At 38.8% G+C, this 15588-nt stretch overlaps 1 protein-coding gene across 1 annotated transcript; it reads right to left on the minus strand.

Annotated features, from left to right (window-relative positions):
- Positions 1-1237: 1237 nt before the first annotated feature.
- LOC124168428 (UDP-glucosyltransferase 2-like) lies at positions 1238-9325 on the minus strand. Its single transcript, XM_046546649.1, has 4 exons — positions 8144-9325; positions 4194-4479; positions 2440-2659; positions 1238-1554 (listed from the first exon to the last, which is right to left on the minus strand). Exons 1-4 carry the CDS (start codon positions 9152-9154, stop codon positions 1260-1262), a joined length of 1812 nt encoding a protein of 603 aa, XP_046402605.1. The 5' UTR covers positions 9155-9325; the 3' UTR covers positions 1238-1259.
- Between the last annotated feature and the right edge of the window lie 6263 nt (positions 9326-15588).

Below are 15588 nucleotides of genomic sequence, written 5' to 3' on the forward strand. Positions count from 1 at the left end.
GAATCTCATAGGTTTACATCTTTATATACTTAATTCTGTTAGCCACAAGAAGAGCTAATGTGGGAGTGAATGAATTCTAAATAATTTGCACTACGATATCCAATTTAATGATAAGAAAGAAAAACACTCTCAGACTCGCGCAATTAATGCGGATGGTGTTAGCTCCTTCCAAGCACGCATTAATTGGTAAACCATAGTAGAGAAAATAAACTGATGTTGATATAATGGGGTACCGACTCAAGGTTTGAATTAATATTAGTCGTACCAACCAAGAGGATGTGATGAAATGTAGACCTAGTTTCGAAGTAGCGAGAATAAGGAAGGGATTGGGTGGGCTCTTTCCCTGTAATTTTCAATGCTTAAATCAAGAAGGCAATCGATGACATCGGAAATGAACTTCTCAGAGTGAACATCCACACCCACAGTTACGAAGTAGAATGCTGCAAATTGTGGATAAAGTAACAGTATTAGCATATCCAGAAAGGGAACTGAAAAATTATTTTGAATATGGAAAAGACATTGACGACAAAGAGATTGCTTTTGAGTTAAAAGAAAACAAAAAGCCTAGCTCGAATCAGAAGAGAAGACACTAACTTTAACCGTTGTACTGGGAAACCATAATTAAGGAGCTCGATTTCATTTGCATTCGCAGCCACGTTTTTTGATTATCATGAAAACGTAGATTGATCAAATTTCTTATTACCTTGAACTCTACAAGTCACCTGCGGAGATATATACAGGGTGGATAAAAATTGTGTCACGAAATTATAACCCTCGATAGCTGATGCCATTAGAAACAAAAATTACTGATGATGTTTAGGTCAAAAACGTAGCACTTTAAAGGCACAGAAACTTTGAGCCAAGCGCCTCAGTTTTTTCCAGTTGCCGGTTGCTCTGATCAAGGGCAAATGCAGTCAAAGCATACTAAGTCATGAGTTGTCCCAAGCATCCGGCAAAAGGGCAAACTCAAGGCCAGTGGCAGCGCTTGGCTTAAAGTTTCTATGGTTTTAAAAATGGTGTGTTTTCAGTCTAAGCATCAGTACCTAGTAATTTTGTTTCCAAAAGGGCATCAAGTATGTATTCAGAATTAAAATTCAGTGCCACTATTTTTCTAAACTCTGTGTAACAATAACTCAAGCTATTTGCACAAAAAAATTTTAGGCATGGTATAAATTTTTGTTGCAAAGGAAATTGAGAAAATAAATGAGAGCAATAAAATAAAAATTAATTTATGATAGTGGAGTGATAAATTATTAGAATCATTCAGTTTTCTTGGTCGAAGTCACATCTTTCTCTCTGTTTTTACACCTCCTGCGAAATATTTTTAAAGCAAGCAGACCGGTTGATGTTAGAATTAAGCTGGGCAGAACAATGATTAGGAAGATGACGTCGAGCATATAGATCTGGTACCATCTGAGGTAGAAAGCGGCTGGCTTCAGGTGCTTAGCACCATCGTGTCTCAGTACGTATTCTATCCAGTATATGGCCCTCTCCAGAGGATCGTCCTTCTGATCCTTCACGATAGAGCTGAGTTTCTTCATATTCTGGGAATAACTGTGAAAGACATGTTAAACAAAAATTAGCCTTAGTTCTCGAAGGAAATAAATTCCTCCAAGAGTTCTCCAATTTTTATTTTCTATTTTAATAGTGTTTGAATGACAAAGAAACCGGTTTCCGTGAAGAGTTCTCGAGATCGTCATCGGGCCAGGAAACGTATTGCTGCAGATGTTTCCATGTCCAACTCTGAGTCGGATATAGAAACGTCGGCGGCTATGCAGTTCCTGACCCGGTGGCGATCCCGAGAACTCTTCACGAGGTCTATTCGCCGGAAAAGCACTAAATCTCTCTTATAGAAACCGGTATTTTACCATTCCTCTATCTGCCGCCCGCTTTTCGAACTATTATTTTTGAAAAAGAAGCACGAAAAGCTCTTTAATACTTAGTTAAAATATACTTTTAGTTTATGATTTCTCCCAGTAAAGTAGTAAAATAAGGTTTCAAAGCTTTTTTTAGACACAGTATTACTAACCACTTTCCAGCCATTTGACTGGAAAATTTTGAAAGGAATTATGGCACATTATTATAAGAGCCACTTAGGTCGAAGACTTTAATAACCTTCGACTAAAATAACTTGTCATAAAATGTTTTTTGCATAATTGAGCTTTTTCCCCGAAAACATTGAATATTAGCATCTTAGCATCAATCGCGATATTAAATCTGTAAGTTCCCTTTTTTAAATGAAAATTAGGAAAAAAGATGGAATGTTTTAAGTAGGTACATCGAGTAATCTTGAAAATGGAAGCTCTATAAAAACTTAATGAGTGGAAATTTATATCTTATTAATTTTGTATAGCGCCGCGGGTAACTTTTAAAATATCATTTTATGCAATATTTATTTTTTTTAACTTTCCGATATGTATCAGCGTGAAATATACTCACCCAGGATTCCCCAATACTTCATTAATGGCGTTGAGAACGTTGGTTGCGGTGATATTTTGTGAGTCAACCTTCACTCCCACCTGAAGCTGCACTACTCTGTTCATATTCATGTCCTGATCCCCGAAGTAAGTGATCCCGATGAGCGGTACTCCTCTATGGGCCGCTTCTTGGAAACTCAGGAGTCCGCCATGGGTGATGAACAACCTAACGTTTGGGTGAGCTGAAAGAAAATTTATAAAATGAGGATTCTTTGATGCTTAACCCATTACAACCCAAAGTTGCTTTCTAAGTAACATGAAAAATGTATAAATTTTACGCTGTATTCAGGAAGGATTGAAACTACATTGCTATTTTTTGCTGTGAAGTTTAACGGCGAAATATTTGACTGCCACAATAATTATGATTGAGAAGATTATTTTTAAATTTTTGAAATGAAAAGTCTTGAAATTTAATTTCTCCAAAAGGGTTGATGGCGAACCAGCAATGTCAACCTGCCTATTTTCACAGCCAGGTTGACTCTACTGCGCTGCCGGTTGTTGCCTGGTCACCTATCGTTGTGGTATTGTTGCCCTTCATTGTGTTTCAACGATTGCTGGTTGCTAGAGATTTGCAAAGGAGTGACATTGCAGTGGGGAGACAGAAAATAATTATGGCTCGCCACTGTTTGCCTCCTGTTTCGTGGTCAGGCTGTTTTTGGTCCGTTTTCGCGCGTTTTTTGCCCGCAACTTTATGCATTGTCGATCTACAGCGCTGGGACCAAGTCTAAAGTTTTGCGTGCAGAGATTCTGCGTCTAACGCACCAAACCCCATCCCTGTAGCACTTGCTACGAATATCGATTAATCCTGAATTGCGACTGCGCAAAATGCAAGCAGACTGACACGCTACAAACCTAAAATGTGTAGATAGGAAGTTATTGATGTATTGTAGACGATTATATTTATCAAGCGTGTTAAGGGATGATTTTTCGAATGAAAAAGTAAAATAGAGGTTCTAATTCGCACTCGTCCGGCTACACCTTGAATATGCAGTGAGCACATGGAATCCGTGAAATTAATAAAATATGGAGGGAAGCTGCGCGATTTGTCAAAAACTCTTACGGGCGTACAGAAAGCGTTTCACAGATGTTAGAGGAATTAGGCTGGGAGCCGCTACATAGTAAGAGGCTGGGCGCTACATAACTAGGGTACAATTATAAGATAAATGCATAATAATTTACGCCTGATGATGACGGTTATTCATAGTATCCCCGGGAGGCTTTATGTGAAAATGGAAGTGGTGTAAGGAAAATTCATTTAATCAAGAGACCTTATAATGGAATACCCGAAATGAAAAATGAGATATAGAATTTTATGGGGAATTGGGTCGGTGTGGTAGCTACAGTGTTGGCTTCCCACCCGGCGGGCTCGGGTTCAAATCCCGGCAGTGGCAGAGAATTTTCAGAGACTGCCCGATCCTTGCTTGAATGTTGTGTGGAGGACATTTCAAGCGCAACACTCCGTCCGTCGGATGGGACGTTAAGCCGTGGTCCCCTTGGCGCCTTTCGTTAAGAGCAGGCTAATGCCGACGCCAGGTTTCTTCCTTCCACACCCTTCCCTCATGGCGCAAATGACCTCAGCTGTCGGTCGCCTCCTCCAAATACCTACCATACCTGAATTTTGAATCTTTGTCGTTAGATAGTCACTCATTGTTCTCCCTGCCTTGTTGCTCTTATAATGATTATTTCCTCTTGTTGCCTTCTCTCATTGTCTGTCACATTGCCTGAATGTTAGAGTGGATGAATGGTTATCATGTGGTAAAGTTAGGATAATCACCCAGGACGTCTTGCTGAGGTAGCCATTTCTCAAGCCGTACGTTTCCCGGTTGTCCTGGAATGGACTGTTCTCCCCCCACTTCCAAAGGACTCGCTGCTTAATTTTGGAGAAAGCTGTCATTAATTCGTCTCTGGTTTCGTTGGGAAAAGCGGTGCTCTTCAATATGGAACCGAGACTGAAGTAAATGACGCCATTTTCTCCGGCGTCGTCAAGGAAATCCTTGAGATCCTGAAAGAGGAAATTATTTGAGGTCATAGCTGTAGGATAAAGTTTTATATGTTACCAGTAATCTTCGGTTATGATTATAACTATGCCGCACATAAAGGAACAGGGAATTTCTTTTACTCATACCAGTAATTTTTGTATTGAAATTTACGCAGCGAATAGATTTTACGATAAACATAGTAGTGTAACTAAGTTAATTAGAAATTGGGAGAGTCTAACCGATCGAAGGCAAATATTTAGATTAAGCCTTTTGCGGAAATCTCAAGAAGAATACTTTTAGTTTAATATTCAAGATGTTTTGAGAGGCTAATTATTATGGTCATAACAATAACTTGGATAAGATTGAGGAAATGTACTGCAGAACCGACATATTTTTGAGTCTTTTTTTCCGCACATGGACCGTACAAGAAGGCAGTGCTGGAAGGAAAGGGAGGCTCCAAGATCGCTTCTTGAATCCTCCATGGAAACCTACCTAAATCGGTAGAATACTATAATAATTATGTACCGTACCTACAACTTGCGACAGTTTTTTGCTTTAGGATAGTTTGACTCAGACTGGATAAAATAACCCTCGCGTGTGCAGTTAAGTACTCATAAAAATTGGATATAATAATTATGTGCTTGAATTTTGTGGTGGTATGTTATAAATCATGCATAAATCACTTACTATGGTAACTTTTCGTTTTTCTATTACTAAGGAGTAGTTACATTTTCATGGTATCATGTTCGTCTTCCTAGTCTTAGTTTCTGGTGTGCGTTTCTGATTAAGGCTAGGATGAGTGCTGCATTCCTGTTGTGCCATCACATTATATCGCACACCCTGGTGCTGGATTGCATGGCACCTCTTACAATTAGATGTAGAGGTCAATTCAAAAATGCGTAGTCAATTCGCTCGCAACGAAAGACCATGACTTCTCTTAAATAAGCTGTAATTTTTTGCATAGTTCTGAAATTTGTAATCATCTTTCCCATAGATAACTGCACTTATTATACCTGCGCGAGGTCCGGCAGTCTGTCTAATCAAGCATTTTTTGTTCACAAAGATATTAATGCTGATACTAATCTCTGTGATTTTCATTCCTCAGTTTCATGATCAGAATCTTTCCATCTTTTTATCACCAAATTTTCTCGTGCTGCAGGAGTATGAAGTATGGATTTCTTTCTTTAACGTGATTCGGTGTCTAACGGTATCGAAAGCAGTTACTGTATTCGAAAATGGTGTGTCAGAGGATAGTGTCTCCTCGGCCGATGTATCACAGGGAAGTGGTCGTGCTGATGGTCGCTACTAGGGAAAACTTTCTGGGGGAACTCTGGGAGTCGCTGTAGACTCGGAGGCTTAGATTGTTTGAAAAATTGAGAATGGGTATCTTTAAGAGTGAAACGGAGTACATAATATTAGAGCCCCTTTATATTTCCAGATCCGGAAGAAGCGATAAGTTAAGAGAGATGTTTTGCCGGATGGATATATATAGGAATTTGTTTTTCCCCCGAACCATTAAGGACTTTAATAAATGCTTGTCGTAATTTAATTATAGTATTTCCTTTTTATGTGTAAATGGCTGGTGTCCTAACACCCCCTGCTACACGCCTTTTAGGCGGCTTCCGGGGTAGTATTTAGATGTAGATGAAGCCCTTGAAGTCCCCAATAGCCTGCATCTACATCTACATGATATCCTTCGAGCTACCTCTAGGGTGTTTGGCAAGGGGTGATCTATCACCAGCATGGAACATGCAAGAAGATTACCTCATGCACGACATACACTAAAAAATGTTACGGGTAATAACAAAAAATACTTCCACATTTATGCAAAGGCAAAAATTGCCAACTACTCATGAAGGAAATTTTCCTATGAAGCTAAAAAATGCTAAACATGCAGTTAGAATTACTGAGAAATTCAGAAGTGTGCATTAAGGATCAGATAAGCTCGTAGGCTACCCTACAACAGAGTTAGAACGCGTGAAAGGAAGAGCTGCCAGGTACGTAAAAAGTCGTTGCGATAATCTTGTTAGTGTAACTGACCTTTTAAATAAACTCGGTTGGGAATCTCTCTCAGACCGTAGATTGAAAAATAGACAAAACCTTTTAGATAAATTCAAAAGCAGTGTCTTTTCTAACGAAGTTAACAATATCTTACGAACGCTAACATACTACGGAAGATCAGATCATATAAAGTAAATAAGAGTGATAGACTGTAGAACAGACAGATTCAGAATGTCTTTTTTCCACGATCAATAAGAGATTATAACGTCAGCGTTAGAACTCACAAATATATTAGATGACTTTTAGTGTAGCCTACTAACTTATGTATAACTTAATGCATGTTTCTGAATTTTATTATTATTTTTAACAGCATGAGGTAGTATAATTTATTAGTATGCGTGACGTTTTTTGGACCGTGTGAAGTGCATGTGGGAATCTAATTGCAGGTTGCATGTAGGAGATTGATCACCCCCTGCCAAACACCCTAGAGTTGGCTCTCTGGGTATTAAGTAAATGTAGATGTAAAAGTCAACAAACCTATTATTAAGTCTTAACTCTACCGCTATATTCTCTAATCTATCGTGGAAAAAACGATATTTTGAATATATATATTCTACAGTCCACATCTCTTATTTTATTTTTATGCTCTGATCTACTGTAGTATGTTGGCAATCGTGAGATATGGGTAACTTCGTCGAAAAATAAACTGCTCTTGGGTTTATATTATGGATTTAGACTAGTTTTCTACGGTCTCACTTAATCTATGGTCTGACAAATATTCCCATCTGAGTTCATGTAAGAGGTCAGTAACACTGCGTGCCTGCATGTAGTGGAAATAAACGCTCAGTCACGTTCTTTAGTGGTATACTGGGTAGAATTCATTTTAGGCACAACAAATGCTTACGTGACCATTCTCACATCGACGGTCAAGATTGCTCATATCGCATTAATTATACAGATCGATATCTCAATTCGATATCTCATTGCTAATACACATGGTGATAGTTAAGTTTGTATGCACACATGAATAATGCAACCAACCACCTGGATAATAATAATCGCAACCAATAATACAATGCAGGTGGTTAAATTTCAATTAAATACGATGCTTCGCCCGTAATTTTAGGTTGTTTGCGGGTTACGCTTGCTCACAATTTGATGAGCGTTAGCACGCACAGGATATAAAGATATCGTCTCATGAATTTCAAAATTCTTGGTTGTATCCCTAAAAGGTGAAGTCACAAAGTTCACGTTGGTTCGTATATTTATTTACCTCGCTCTCAGCCAAACCTTCGGTGGGTAAAAACCGAAGGGTTTTCCTCCCCGTTATATTGCTAAGTCAATCGAAAATCCGGTATTGTAGGTATTTACTTTTTCCAGCTTTAGTTGGGAACAGAATTTTCATGATTTTGGACATTATCAATTTCAAAACTAATGAAATCATTTTTTATTGATTCATGCCTTTTGCGTTGACCTGGTCACTCTGTACTAAGCGGCCAGTTACTCAGTAAAGTGAATTCCGGTTTTAACAGCGATAAAACATCCCATTTAGTCAAACTTCTGCTGGTAGAAAAACACCGGTGCCGTTTCAACCTCAAGATCCTTCACTATAAACCAAGGAGACGACGGTTGGATGCCATCAAACAGGGGGAAATCACCAAAAGGAGGTAACAGAGAGAAACTTACCTTGGGTAGTTCTTTTGGTAGTTTTATGTGCAGTCCCCCTGCTTCTATGAGACACGGTACAGTTTGGCGTGGTTCGTTCAGGGAAAAGTGATTGTTGAGAACGACGAGGCTGACATGTTCTTCCAGCTGGGATATCGTTGGGATATCTTCTCCAAATGCCACGCGCATTTCTTTCTCAACGTCCGCTTGGATCTTATACTTGTAATACAAAGCGTACGGCACTTGAGTAAGCCTGTTTAATATTCTTTGTGCCAAAGTCATCCGATCACTGTACCCCAAGCCTGGCTCGGTGTAAAACGATGGCAGTACAACATTCCCGACTGCACTGTATGTACTGGACATTGGGCCAGCTGGTGACAAAACCACTATCGGTGCATTATAAATGTGTGCAAATCCGTAGAAGCACTCTGCGAAGAAATTCGTGACCAGAACGAGGTCGAATTTCGTTCCTGCATCGGGTTTCACCAGCGATTTCACCTCGTCCATCTGCATGACGTCTTTGCAAACTCCCGAAGTCAGCTCCTTCACCAGTTGTAACAGATCTTGAAACCCTAATTTCGTGTTGACGTTGAACTTGTCCATTCTGTGCCCTACGACAGGGTAAGTGTCGATTTGTCGGAAGTTGTCAGTCGGTGGTTCTGTTGGGTGGCTGGTGATCACCGTGAAACTGTGTCCTTTCCTTGCGAGCTCCGACGTGATGGTGCTAAAGATGTTGGTGTGACTCCTGCTGGCCACCGCGAACGGTGCCAGAATATTGGCTGGACTTACGTTGCCTGCCTGGAGGAAAATGCACATAGCTATCACAGCCCAGGTGCCAGTGACCATTTTTCGTTCCATTCTGGCGCAGTGAAGAATATGGAATTGAAATACGGTTAGTATCATCCAAATGACATTTCCGATGTCGAGACTTAAGTTTCCTACGCTACGGCTTTCGTCCTGAAAGAGATTTTCGGCGTTCAGGGAAGATATAAAAAGATAATGAACACCAATTACAACCTCCCTCGATATCATTCTAGCAAACAAGATGTGTTCTTTACGATATGCTCAATTATAAATTTATCTTCTGCTTTGTCACTTTGCGGAACTTTTAATATTTGTGCTGCTGGCACTTGGATGTTTGTATTACGGTCCTTTTCCTGCCATTGGATGTAGCGAACTTTTCGCTTGCGTTTTGTTTGTCTAGTTTAATGGTAACCAGGAAGTGCAGAGTGTCGCTCTAAGCCTTTGTCGTGTCAACTTGTGCGTTTAAGTTTAATTTACAATACAGTCCACAAATGTTTTTCGAAGTTGAATTTTTCGTATTTTTTGTCTACTCCTTTAACGCGGGATCATCTGCCTCTTCTACCGTATTTTCAGTAATCCACTGGTACGTAATGTATAAAGGTGACAATTCAGAGCTAAATCTGGACGATTGTTGATAAAGTATGCCGTCGTGAAGGAGATTAACTGTGAACTCTATTTGATTTCTTGTAATTATGTATCTCATCATTTCCCCACTATAGTCCATCGCAATACGCCTATGGCACCTCGGCAAAGCCCTCCTTGCTTACCTGTGATTCATGTGTTCGAATTCCGGCTATGTTTACCGCTCGCGACAAGATTGCTTTTAATTTTCTCGATGTTAAAATGGGAGAAAGGGATATAACTTAATGGCTATTAAGTAATTTCATGTACACGATCTTAGGCTGTATGCATTTCATATGTTTGCAGGAAACGAAAGTAAATGATAAAAATAAAAGACAGTGAAAGAAGTCGATTGACGTGTCTAGTTACTGCTTCTTCATGGCCCTGATGGGTCATATTGACGAGTTTCGAAACCACTTCACATGTAATCCAGCTGATATCATTTGCTTGACTGAAACGTGGTTGAAGCCTAGCATTTCTGACGATATGGTGGGACTGGACAACTATCACCTCATCCGTCACGATAGGATTAACAAAGTTGGTGGTGGAGTCGGTGCCTTTATACTCCAAAGGCTGCACTCAAAGGTCCTGGATACATCGCCTCAGGTCTACGAGAAACGACCCGAGTTCCTGGTCATCGAAATAGCGGGGTAACTTTTTCTAAACTTCTATTATTCATTATCTACCGACCTCCAAAAGTTGGGCATATGTCAGATATTGAAAATGTATTTTCCAAATTTAGCCCAACGTTTAAAAATATTATAATTGTTGGTGATTTCAATGTAGACTTGTTCCGCGATACCTATTAGAGCACATTCTTGCATAATTTTATATATTACAATGATCTTTACCTTCTACCGTTGAATGCCACTCATCATACTGAGAACAGCCACACGCTCCTCGATCTTTTCATTGTTGACTCACGAGATAAAGTCTCTTCTTTTAGTCAATCTCCAGTTCCATTTATGTCGGCCCATGATAAAATTATGGCAACTTATAAATTTAATGTTACCAAAAAATCTCAGCCTCCTCTGGTTATTAGAAGTAATGCGTGTTTCAATGGTGAAACTTTCCAAGATGACTTATTGAGCATTGATTGGAAAAATGTGTGCAACTCTCTCAATGTTAATACAATGCTTCAAAGCTTCAACTCTGTTTTCCATGAGTGCCTTGATCGTCATGCTCCAAAACGACTAATACAGCCTAAGTGTTCCAGAGCTCCATGGTTTACCCCAGCAATAAAGGAGCGAATCAAAGAAAGAGACAGACTTAGACGCAATTTCATTCGGACGAAAAATCCTGCCTATTACCAATTATTTGTCATACAACGCAACCTTGTGAAAAAGTCCTTGATGAACTCAAAAAGAGCGTACTACACAAATGCGCTCTCTAAACCAGCCTATCCCAATGAACTCTGGAAAAAACTTAAAAACCTGGGACTCATTAGAAAACCGGACAATTCAATCGTAAGTGGGCTCTCTCTAAATGAACTAAACAACTACTTTTCAACGAGTGGTATTCCTCCCCTGAACTCAGCTGATGCTCGCCTGACAAACTTTCCTTCTCCTGTCGCCTTTGTACCTTATAACGATAAAAATTTTTACTTTAATTATGTTACGCCAGACGCTCTGCGTAAGGTACTCACAGCGTCGAAATCTAATTCAGTTGGTATAGATGACATCTCTGTTAAATATTTGAAAATTGCTTCTGAAGTTGTGACTCCTGCTCTTCTTGAAATATTCAACTCTTCACTGATGTCTGGAATTTTCCCCACACTTTGGAAATCTTCCCTTATTCGTCCGATTAAGAAAGTCAAAAGTCCGTCTTCCCCTTGTGATTACCGCCCAATATCAATACTTTGCGCCATGTCTAAATGTCTTGAAAAGATAGTATTTCAACAAACTGTTGATTACCTCACAACAAATAAGTTATTTGATCCATTTCAGTCAGGTTTCCGCAAAAACTTCTCTACTCAAACGGCTTTAATCAAAGTTTCTGATGACATCAGATCTTCTATTGACAAAAAATTGTTGACCATACTGGTACTGTTCGACTTTGGCAAAGCCTTTGACTGTGTAAACCATAAGTTGCTCCTACAAAAATTGAGAAATCTAAATTTTTCCTGTTCGTCATTAAATTGGTTTAATTCATACCTAACCGGACGACGCCAATCAGTAAAAGACTCCAATGGTAATTTGTCTGAATGGGTGTCTATCTCACATGGAGTAACTCTAGGATCAGTTCTTGGGCCATTACTGTTTTCGTTGTACGTGGGAGACCTTTCTGCATGTATCAAAAAATGCAAATACATGATGTACGCTGACCATCTCCAAATTTATATACACTGTCGCCCGCACGATTTCTCCGAAACTGTTTAATTAGTTAACGACGAAGTAACTGCTATTGTGTCATGGGCTCAACACAACTGCTTAAAAATAAATAGTAATAAAACCAAATCAATGATAATCGGCCACTCTAGGATAATTTCTTGGCTAAATATTGCCGATATGCCAACGATTGAAGTTCAAGGAGTTTCAATACCTTACACAAAAGCGGCTAAAAATTTAGGGGTCATATTTAGCAATACCCTTTCATGGAAAGATCACATTTTATACGTGTCAAATAAAGTTAATGCTGCTCTTCATCAACTAAAACTCCATAAAAAACTACTTCCTATCCATGTAAGAAAGCAGCTTGTCTCTACACTAATTTTTCTACACTTCGACTACTGTTGCCTGGTGTTTTACGACCTCACAGCCGAACTTGATATTAAGCTTCAACGCCTCATGAATTCCACAGTAAGATTCATATACAACTTGAGAAAAGATGAACATATAACCCCCTATCTTATAAAACTCTCCTGGATGGACATTAAAACAAGAAGAAAGTTTAAATTGGCCTGTTTCATGTTTTCCCTCTTAAAAAATAACGAACCGCAATATATCATAGATTTATATCCGAAGAGAACAACTTTACCAAATGTCATTACCAGAGCCGATCCGAATTATCTCCATATATCACATTATAGGTCCACGACGTTTCAAAAATCATTTACAGTTGCCGCCTCTAAATTATGGAATAGCCTCCCCATAACACTTAAGGAATCTTCATCCCTACAAGTGTACCGCAATAGACTATACTTGATGTTAGGCAGCTCATCCTGACTGGCTGCTTGTACGTTGCATAGACGTGTTTTGTGTGTTCTCTACTGATGTTTTTGTATACTTTTCCTACGCTTTATTTTGATTGATTTGAAAGTTGTTGTAAATGTTCATTTCTGTCGATTGTTTCAATTTATTTTTCCTTCCATTGTATTAGACTGACCTTAAAATTTTGTTATGTGTTAATTTTTGTTAATTTGTTCAAGTTGTTTTCTGCTGCACTTGTTTGACTTGAATCTTTTGTGCATGTTGGTTTCTGTTGATTGGTAGAATTTATTTACTTCTGTTGTGTTTAAATTGTCTTGAAGTTTTTGTATAATCCCTTTTTTTGTTAACTGGTAATATTTTATTTGGTTAAATTTATTGCTGAGCTAAAATCTGGCTACATATAAATGTTCTAACGGATGTAAATCCGAGAATAATAAATTATATTATTATTATTATTATACTTTGAATGTATTCTCCTTCTAGCTGCGCCTTGCTTCCCAAAATGTTAAGATGCATTATTATTATTACAGTATTCTACCGATTAAGGTAGGTTTCCATGGAGTACTAAAGAAGTTATCTGGAAGCCTCCCTTTCCTTCCAGCCATGCCTCCTTCAATTCACTGTAAGGCCTACTCCCTTTTAATCTGTCTAACAATCCTATTCTCTTCCTTCCCCTCCCTCGTTTACCTAACATTCTGCCCTCTAACACCGTTTGCAACATCCCATCCCCGCTAAGTACTCCCTCCATCCATACCTTCTGCCTCCTCCGTATCTTATCTAAATGCTGCCTCTCCTCACCCACCATTTCCTGCACTTCGTCGTTCCTCCTCCTTTCTGCCAATTTCACCGTCTTTATTCTTCTCAATACGCCCATCTCGAATTGCAGCATTTTAAGAGAAAAATACTGTGGGCTGCAGATGAAAGAGTTAGCTTTAATTATGAAAAGGTTCTGAGATATTGTTTTAGAAATGTGTTTGCGATAGGTATAAAATCGAAACACAATGCAGAAAATTTATAACTAGGTCATAGGCCATTGGGACTTCAAAATCTGTATTAATTTCCGCCTAACAATGAGAGCGAACTCTACATAACACGGCCATTCTTTCTCGTATTTTATATGTATTTATTTTTACATAGCCATACGTGAACAAATGTTGTATTTTAGATACGGATTTTTTTCTAGTCGTGTTTATGTTGTATTTTGTGCAGGTCTAGAGTAAATACTGGCTTTTTCTAGTCGAGCACTCTAATCAAGTTTGATCCGATGGATAGTAAATGTGTCGATAAATCATCGCTTATTGGTTAAAACGAATCGAAAAAAAACACGGCTTCTCGCCTCAAGTCTCTGATAAGGAAAATGCGATTACAAGCCCAAATTTTCTGACAAATGTAAACACGTGATAGAGATAAGCGGCGATGAGCCATACGCTGTCTGGATGATAGGCGTGGTAATGGTCGTAAAAATGTGATCAACATCATGGCCCACTTTCTAACGCCAACGTTGAAGTTAAGGGCTTCTTTTGCTGGATTAGCACTCCTTGTATTAAATCTATGCGAGAAAAAGAAATTAATCGGAAAATATGTGTCACCCTGAATGGTTGAGTCCTTTACCCAGGATAGTTCCATTTTAAGCCGGGAAAAATGAAAAACTTTTTTCTAGAACTTAAATTTTAATCGTCGACTAGTTTCAATACACTGTATAATTTTCAAGAATGTAACGTTTGTGTAACTTAGCATTTGTAAAGGCCGTTTTACACGGGGCACATCATTGCCTGACAGTCCACTCTCAGGGTAGCCAGAGGTTTGAGAAATGGCTCCTTCAGCAAGATGTCCTGAGTGAGTAGCCACAACTTATGTCCAACCGTCATTGTTTAATTATGAACTGTATATGTAAATTCGATAATTTTGATGTTAACAAGTCAGCTAATTAGAGATGACCTTAAATGCCGGTAAGATCATTTGGAGTAAAGTTCCAGAGGGGCCCCACTCAACACTCAGGTATTTAGGTCAACATTAACAATTTTTAATTTATTTATCGAGAATATGGGAAAGTTTTGTCAATATTTTGCTGATACATTTATTAAACTACAATGGAGATCAACTCTGCATACTCTGCTACTTTGGAGTCGAAACCCACGACCAAATCGATGCCTGCTTTGACAAGGTCTATGTTCGCGGCAGACGTTTTTTTAGCTTCTTCCATCCTAGAATGTGGTGGATAATATTAGAAGAGGTACCTAAACCCATGAAAAGTCACACTTATTCAGCTTTAGCCGACTATTCATACAAGGAAAGTGTCCCCATGGCCAGCAGCAGCTCCGAACTATGCCGCAGGTTTCAAAAAGTCGATGTTAATTCCGGCGTCGCAGGTAGTCGCAATTCTCATTTAGGTATCATACTATATAGGTTTCGTTGTATATGTGGTGTAAATATCTCGAGGTGACTCAGTGATCGTTTTTTTATAACGCTACACACATGAACACAAAATTTCGACGAAAAACAGGGACGACATTTTGTATTGTATCAGCCACAAATAATACAACTGAGTCGTGAAAGTTGCCAAAAATTAGCAATAACAAACCGCATAATAGTATTGTAAAAATTTGTTTCTTTTGAATTCCTACATTTTGGAATTTGACAGGTTTGGCACTAGCTCTAAAATGCTGAATTTCGAAAAAAATTCAATGTGGGCAATTTTGCGAAATTGATGCAACTTTGAGACCAAGTAATTTTTTCAAAAACTAACCTGTAAAAAAGGGTTTGCGTAAAAAAATGCACTTATGTATTTACAAAAACTGTGCAAAGTTTCAAATTCCGCACTCAAAAAATCGTTTTTGAGGTTTTGTCCAGCTTTTTTCGATTTCAGCCCACTCAGCCCCCAGCTGAGGTAAA

Source organism: Ischnura elegans, chromosome 11 (genome assembly GCF_921293095.1).
Source record: "Ischnura elegans chromosome 11, ioIscEleg1.1, whole genome shotgun sequence".
Lineage (NCBI taxonomy): Eukaryota > Metazoa > Arthropoda > Insecta > Odonata > Coenagrionidae > Ischnura > Ischnura elegans.

Excerpts from the sequence above, each read along its gene's own strand:
- LOC124168428 (XM_046546649.1), bottom strand. The coding sequence starts at position 9,154 with ATGATATCGAGGGAGGTTGTAATTGGTGTTCATTATCTTTTTATATCT. Across the intron at positions 2,660-4,193 it reads CACTCTAACATTCAGGCAAT|CTCACCCAAACGTTAGGTTG; the intron begins GTGACAGACAAT and ends ATTTTCTTTCAG. Across the intron at positions 1,555-2,439 it reads GAAGTATTGGGGAATCCTGG|TTATTCCCAGAATATGAAGA; the intron begins GTGAGTATATTT and ends TGTCTTTCACAG.